The sequence below is a fragment of the Dama dama genome, chromosome 18, assembly GCF_033118175.1.
Source record: "Dama dama isolate Ldn47 chromosome 18, ASM3311817v1, whole genome shotgun sequence".
Taxonomy (NCBI): domain Eukaryota; kingdom Metazoa; phylum Chordata; class Mammalia; order Artiodactyla; family Cervidae; genus Dama; species Dama dama.
The window spans coordinates 22,605,310-22,613,499 of NC_083698.1; the positions used below are offsets into that span (position 1 = coordinate 22,605,310).

At 39.6% G+C, this 8,190-nt stretch overlaps 1 protein-coding gene across 3 annotated transcripts in view; it reads right to left on the reverse strand.

Moving 5' to 3' along the window:
* AGMO (alkylglycerol monooxygenase) overlaps positions 1 to 394 on the reverse strand; it is a 362,881-nt gene extending 362,487 nt beyond the window's left edge. For all 3 annotated transcript variants that reach the window (XM_061165005.1, XM_061165006.1, XM_061165007.1), the window contains exon 1: positions 110 to 394. In XM_061165005.1, the coding sequence (XP_061020988.1) occupies positions 110 to 235 (126 nt within the window). In that variant the 5' untranslated portion in view covers positions 236 to 394. The remainder of the gene's footprint in view (positions 1 to 109) is intronic.
* Between the last annotated feature and the right edge of the window lie 7,796 nt (positions 395 to 8,190).

Below are 8,190 nucleotides of genomic sequence, written 5' to 3' on the forward strand. Positions count from 1 at the left end.
TTTTTATTAGAATTATTTGAAGAATGGACATGAATGAAACCCTACACTGTGTTTCAGTTACTTCTTATTAAGAGAAAAGCAAGAGCAGCCTCTTCCCAGAGAGCCTCACCTTCCGTACATAATCAGGCACCTCTTCCAGGGTTTGGAATGACGTTTCACTGGGCTTCATCACATAAAACATCATGCGAATCCGCTGGGAAACCGAAACATCCTGTTGGGCTTCTGGGTTCTTCATCTCTGCCCTTGTCTGACTCCCAGCTGGAGAGTATTTGTGCTTCAGCGGTTGAAGCCAGAGGCTGAACCCAGAACGAGCTGTGCCGCACAGACCGAGCCTTCTGTCAGAGAGAGACCGCGAGGAACAGAGCCCCGCAGAGCAGAGCCAACAGCAGCGTCTGTGTGCAGACTGTGTGACGAGACAGGAAAAGACAAGGATCAATCAGGAGCGAGGTCAGAGGTCAGAGGGCACTGACCCTGACGCCACGCATGTTCCGGAGGGGAAGAGGAGGAAGGGCTCCTGCCCAGATCACAGATAAACAATGGAGTTTAGCTGCAGGTGGAGTCATTTATCACTAAAAAAAAAAAAGAGAAACAAACAAAACACCCAGGTGACACCTCCTTGGAGAGGAGAAGGAGCAAAGTGATGGCAAGTGAAAGTTCACTCTGAAAAAGTAGGTGGAAATTCAAGATGCAAATCACATGAGGAAAATACTATACCTGTTTTTCTCTCCCTTTGGAAATTCACATTGGGCTCAGGTTTGTAGTCTCCTGACAATGTCACATTTTCTAAAAGACAAGGTGCTCTGATCTCAGGTAATAAGACTAACCTCAAAAGCCACTGAGCACCAACTCGATCTTACTGGTGATTGCCTATGTATTCCTGCATCTGTATCATGTTCACATCTGAATATTTGAAAACCAATTTAAGGGCATGTATTCTTCTTAGTGCTAATGGGGATTTGGATTGAAGCAGCAGTGTAGGTGTTGCTGAAAGACATTCTCTCTGTTTCCCAGGAGGAGCATGATTTGTTTGTGCCTCGTATGTAGGCTAAAAGGCACTTAACAGGTTGCATCACCAATGAGTAAATACAGCTTTCCGAATCAGTCCTTCACCTATAATAGCTACGGTCATCCTTTGACTCCCACCTCATCTTTCAAAAATGTTTATGTAGATGTAATTAGGTGATTAACACATGACTGTCCTCGGAGAAATAAGCAGACACTATAGATAAGCAATAAATAAATTGCTACCCAGAGACACTATTAACATTTTTATATATGTATAATTAGTTCCACTATCATATGACATGCTTATTACTAAAAATCAATGTACTATGCAAGTATGTACAATAAAAAACCATGGGGCTAATGAGAAAAATGGGATTAGAATGCAATACTCAAAAACTTCTTAATGGTCAAAAAGGAGAAAAAAAATCAGAACCTAATAAAAATGGTAGCTCACTTTTATACATGTATGTATTGACTTAAAATATACAACATGAAAGCTGCAAGTTAAATTTTATTTGGGGCAAAATGAGGACAATAGCCAGGGACACGGCATTTCAGATAGCTCTAAGAAATTTATCCAAAGAGGCAGGGGGAAAGGTCAGTATATATGTGATTTTGATGAGGGCAACTACGTGCAATCACACATATATTTTTTGCAGAAAGTTTCTGCTACTTTCGAGAAACTCACTGCTAGTCACAAGGAGCAGATGTAACCAAGGAGTTTAGTGTTTTTCTAGTATGAGGAGATACAAGAATTGGGCTTCTAAAAATATCTAACCATCTGAAGACCTGTTCTGCCAGTTTTCCCAGAGCACAGAGTGCCTCATTTCTGCTCTCCACCTTGAATTCCTTTCAAGTGCTGTTGAAAATCACCAGCTGCAGCAGCACATGATTTAATCCTTACAGAGGAAGATGGCAAGTGCCAGTTGTAGCTGGCACATGTTGTATGGTGAAGAAATGCATAAAACTACAATAAATATGGTATTTCATCTTGGAAAAAGACCTGACCTGACCATTGTTTGTGGAAGCTAGTCTTGGAAGACTTGTCCATTGTCCTATGGAGCATGAAGGAGGCTTACCTGAAACCACATGGCAAGCTGTAAAACCAGAGATCTGGATACGATGGCTCACAACGCTGAGTCAGACTTGTAGACAGTGGCAGATGTTTAAGGCACATGCATTTGTGTGCATTTTGTGTCTCCCTAAGCTTTTCTGTTCTTCTTCGTCTTCTTGCCACCTCTTTTTAATCTCTTCTGCCTCTGTTAGGGCCTTACGATTTCTGTCCTTTACCATCCCCATCTTTGCATGAAATGTTCCCTTGATATCTGTGGCAAGAATACACATTAGAACTATACCAAAAAGATCTTACTGACCTGGATAACCATGATGGTGTAGTCACCCACCTAGAACCAGACATCCTGGAGTGGAGTGTGAAGTCAAGTAACGTTTCTTACGTTTCTTATGAAGCATTACTACAAACAAAGCTAGTGGAGGTGACAGAATTCCAGCTGAGCTATTTAAAATTCTAAAAGATGATGCTGTGAAATTGCCGCACTCAATATGTCAGCAGATTTGGAAAACTCAGCAGTAGCCACAGGACTAGAAAAGATCAATTTTCATTCCAATCCCAAAGAAGGGCAATGCCAAAGAATGTTCAAACTACCAGATAGTTGTACTCATTTCACATGCTTGCAAGGTAATGCTCAAAATTCTCCAAGTCAGGCTTCAAAACTACATGAACCAAGAACTTCCAGATGTTCAAGCTGGATTTATAAAAAGCAGAGGAACCAGGGATCAAATTGCCAGCATCCACTGGAATATAGAAAAAGCAAAGGAGTTCCAGAAAAAACATCTATTTCTACTTCATTGACTACGCTAAAAGCCTTTGACTGTGTGGATCACAACAAACTGTGGAATATTCTTAAAGAGATGGGAGTACCAAACTACCTTACCTGTCTCCTGAGAAACCTGTAGGCAGGTCAAGAAGCAACAGTTAAAACCTTACATTGAACAACAGACTGATTCAAAGTTGGGAAAGAAGTATGTCAAAGCTGTACTTTGTCACCCTGTTTATTTAAATTATATGCAGAGAATATAATGTAAAATGTCATGCTGGATGAATCACAAGCTTGAATCAAGCTAGGAAAAACATCAATAACCTCAGATATGCAGATAATACCATTCTAATGGCAGACAGTGAAGAGGAACTAAAGAGCCTCTTGATTAGGGTGAAAGAGGAGAGTGAAAAACCTGTCTTAAAACTCAACATTCAAAAAACTAAGATCATGGCATCCAGTCCCATCACTTCATGGCAAACAGGTAGGGAAAAAGTTGGAAACAGTGACAGATTTTAATTTCTTAGGCCCCAAAATCACTGTGGGCCATGACTATAGTCATGAAATGAAAGGACACTTGCTCTTTGGAAGGAAAGCTATAACAAATGTAGACAGCATATTAAAAAGCAAAGACATCACTTTGATGACAAAGGTCCATATAGTCAAAGCTATGATTTTTTTTCATTACTCATGTATGGATGTGATATTTAGACCATAAAGAAGACCAGTGCCGAAAAACTGATACTTTTGAATGATGGTGCTGGAGAAAACTCTTGCGAGTTTTCTTGGACAGCAAGGAGATCAATCCAGTCAATCCTAAAGGAACCAGCCCTAAATATTCATCAGAAGGCACTGAAAGGACTGATGCCAAAGCTGAAACTCCAATACTTCGGCACATGATGCAAAGAGCCAACTCATTGGAAAAGACCCTGATGTTGGGAAACATTGAGTCCAGGAGGAGGAGATGACAGAAGATGAAATCTCTGGATGGTATCACCAATTCAAAGGATATGAGTTTGCGCCAACTCCAGGATATAGTGAAGGACAGGGAAGTCTGGTGTGCTCCAGTCCATGGGGTCGCAGAGCCGGACACAATTTAGCAATTCAACAATAGCAACAAGCCTTTTGGTTCAGTTAGGTAGTACCTTTAGCATTCACCTGGAACTCTCCCTGACAAAATCACATCCACACACATAGAAGGCATGTTCAAATTATTCCATAATATATTAATCCTTTTGGAGCAAATTCACACTTTCAAAATACTGCAGAACTGACTGTACTTTCAGGGGGATTCCCATTAGAAATGAATACATACAGAGATATATATTTAATAAAAGTGATCATATTAGACACAATGCTTTATTACCTGCTCTAAAAATGTTTTGAAATTACAAATGTTATGCATCATGGGAAAAATCCAAGCATTTAAGTATATAAAGTGAAAAGACTTTTAAAAATAAATGAATAAAGTCAAAAGTAGGTGCAGCCCTTCCCCTCAAAAGATTCATATACATGCCTCCCTTCTACTTCACACTAACAACTTATCCTGGTGGGCATTTTGGCATACCTATTTTTCCCTACAAAGGTTAATTATTATCACCATTATTATCATTTAACATTTAAACATACACATTGTTTTTTTTTTAAACTGATCATACTAAACAAAGGTATAGGTAAAGTATTTTTAACTTAAAAAAAATGATACAGTAACTATCCTTCTTGGAGTCAGCAACTTATCAGGAACATTCTTCCACTCAGTATATGTTGATACAGCTTTTTTTCTTTTTAACTAGCTGCACAGTTTTATGAGTATTCCAAGCAGGCAATCAAAATAATTTAAAGCATTTAAAGTAGAGAATTTGAATGCAAAGAATTAATTACAGAGATAATGAAAAAAGTAAAAAAAAAAAAAAAAGCCAAATGGGAATAAAGAGAATCTAAAGATTAATATCAATAGTCAACCACTCCTCCAAACCCTTCTCCAGGGGATCTTCCCACCCCAGGGATTGAACCCAGGTTTCCCACATTGCGGGTAGATTCTTTACTGACTGAACCACCAGGGAAGCCCAGGAAACCACCAGCACCCTTAAACTACAGGCACAAAAAGAGGAGGTCAGGTGAATAGAGTTTGGGGACTGTGGTCACCCAGGGAAAAAGCACCATGATGGGCCTGTCAAGCAAGAGCAGAGAGGGAGCAAAAATATGTCCTGTGGCTCCTCAGTACCTCCTGCAAACCAGCCTTTCAGCAGTACTTCCCCTCAACCTAAAGGAGCCCAGAGCCAGGTGAGGGAGGATCCTAGGAAAAGAAGTCTGCAGGAGCAGGCTCTGGAGAGCAAAGCCGAGAAGGAGAAGGGGAAGACTGGATCTAAGAAAAAAGTCAACCAAGGCCAAGCATACTGTCGTAACTTAACTGTTTCTCCATTGTCCTGCAGTTAAGTGTAGTCTTGCAGTTAGGCCAATAAATTTAACGCAACAACGAACATCACAGTATAAATACCTTGAACATTTGTGCACATTTTTGAATTAAATAGATTTCTAGCAGTGGAATTACATTGTTGAAGGCTTTATAAAATTTATATCTTGCTAGCCACTGCCAAATTCACTGCCAAAATTGCATTTCCTTCTTGCTAACACTGGCTACTATCAATCTTTTACAGTTTTCAGCCAATTGATTGGTGAAAAATGACATCTTGTTTTAATTTGCATTTCCCCAGGAACTTGGAAAATCTTTTCAATACATTTATTAGCCATTTGTTTTCCTTTGTGTATGCTTTATTTTTTAATGTATGTTGCACATGATTTTATTATATTGTCTTTCTGTATTGATTTATAGGCTATGTCTTCTATATATGTATATATGTCTCTCATATATGTGGCAAATGTTCTTTCAGTTTTTATGTTTATTTTAACTTTGCTATAACTATGCTGTCAAATAGCAATTGCAACTTTCTCTGTGCTATTATCTTTTATTTTATTACCTCTGCTTTTGGGTCTTGCTCATAATTTTTTTTTTTTTTACTAGAATTCTATAAAAATGATCATTTACATTTTAAGTGCTATTCCTTTAGTTAACTGGAATTTGGTTTTGTATATGTCATGAAGTTGTTATTTCATGTTATATCCTCCCTAACCACCTTTGGTGGATCCCAGTTCTTCCAATACCAAGAATTAGAGTCAATATTTTTCATATATTTGTCTACTTAGCAGGACTCTTTCCAGGCTCTCCACTCAGTTCCACTAATGTATCTATTCTCACACTGGTACCCAGCTCTCTTAATTATTGCATTATCATAATAAATTCTGGTAACCTGTAGAACAATTGCTCGTTTATGAATTTTGTTTTTCAGAAATTTAAAATGACTTTTTTCACATTTGCTCTTGTGACCCTATTAAAACAAAACCTGACGGAATTCTATCAGTATTTTAACTGGAACCTCACTGCAGTCATGATTGACTCAGAAGCGCTTACATCACAGGAACTCAGTCAGCTTGCCTGGAACAGGTGAACCTATCTACTACAATCATTTGAACTTAGCTTGCTATTTAAATGATGCCAATGCTCACTGCCAGCGACTTCACTTTCACTTTTCACTTTTATTCATTGGAGAAGGAAATGGCAACCCACTCCAAAGTGTTCTTGACTGGAGAATCCCAGGGATGGGGTCGCAGAGTCGGACACGACTGAAGTGACTTAGCAGCAGCAATGCTCACTGCCAATCTTTGTACCTTATTTTCTCCATTCTTATTTTTTGTACTGGCTTAGATTCGAAAGTTATCTTTCTTATTTTCCTGAAGTTTACACATATGATTGTATGTTTTACTAAATATATTTTCTTACCTATATATGTGAGGAATAACATAGCTAAATATACATCTCTAATTCAAAAACTGGTCCCCTCTCAAAATTCAACAGAAGTAGGCACTTTCACTGCAAATCTGTTAGGTAGAGCAAAGGCATGTAGTACAAAGGATGCTAACACTTTACCTGAACCAAAAAGAGGAAGTGTAAGATATTTCCAGGTGCCTTTCTGTCCAAATATTTTGGTCAGAACTTCCTAGTCAATGGGGCCTTGCTGGCAGTCCCTTCTTTAATCCAGTTAAAGTGAAAATGGTTGGGAAGAGCCTGATATGAGTAACAAATGTCTCATGAGAATGCAAGGCATGAAAACCTGCTGCTCTTTTGTGCCCACATTTGCCACTTGCCAATAACTCAGTACAACAAGACATCAGAAACTTTCTGTGAAGGAAAAAAAAAAAAGTCATTTAAAGGACTTCTCTGGTTGCCCAGTGGCTAAGACTCTGTATTCTCATTACAGAGGTGGCCAGGTTCAATCCCTCATCAGAAAACTAGATCCCACATGCTGCAGCTAAGAGTTCTCATTCTACAACTAAAGATTTCTCATGCCACGACTAAAGATTCCGCATGCCGCAACTAAGACTTAGTACAGCCAAAATAAATAAATAAAAAAAGTCATTTTAAAAACGGATTAGGGACTTCTCATGATATTGCCCATTGATAATGGCCATTCAGCAAAGAGAAATTACAGTAACTTGTGCAGGGAAAGCATCATATAAATAACTGTCAGCTATAATGGGGAACTGGAGTAGTGATGGAGTGACCAATAAAATTTGAAGGAACTCTAAAGATTATCGGAAGAGCAGATGACAGGAGCAGCCACTACCTCTAGGGCTGGACTAAGGGACTTGCTGGAAATTGTGTGCAAAGATGGGACTGCAGAGTGATTCACTAGCTTGGACCGAGTTGGAGGCAATCGGGATCTCCTCACCCCCTTCCCTGTCCTTGGGATATATATCACTTCTGCCCACTCTTCCCAAAGCCAGAGTCATTTTCAAGGACACAGTTTTGAGAGAGCAATGTGTTGTTGGTACATCTGGACTGACTAATGACTGAACCAATTAAAGACCTCATAAAAACTTTAAAAGACTCTGGCATATGGGTGCAGAGAGCCACTAGCTCTGTGGCTGCTGAAAACAAGCCTTGTATGAAAGTTTTCTTGCCTGTTAAACCTGCCACCTCCCAATCTGGAATGGCCTCTCGCTTTGGTCTCCTCTTGCCCTCCATGTATAGGCGACAGTTTCAGATTTCATCCAGGAAGCTTCCAAGGTTTCAAACCACAAACCTGCCCTCTAGGATGATGAAGAAAGCTCTTTACCAGGAGTATTTCATCAAGGCACTTCCCTAGAAAACCTCCTGAGGGAGTAAAGCTGCTGGTTGCCAAGCATTGCAGGAATTGGACACTGGAGAATCCCCCTCTCCCAACCAATGTGGGGCATTGCCAAGTGAGTACAAGGCACTTTCCTTCAAAATAATGGTCCAGGGCCTCCCCCC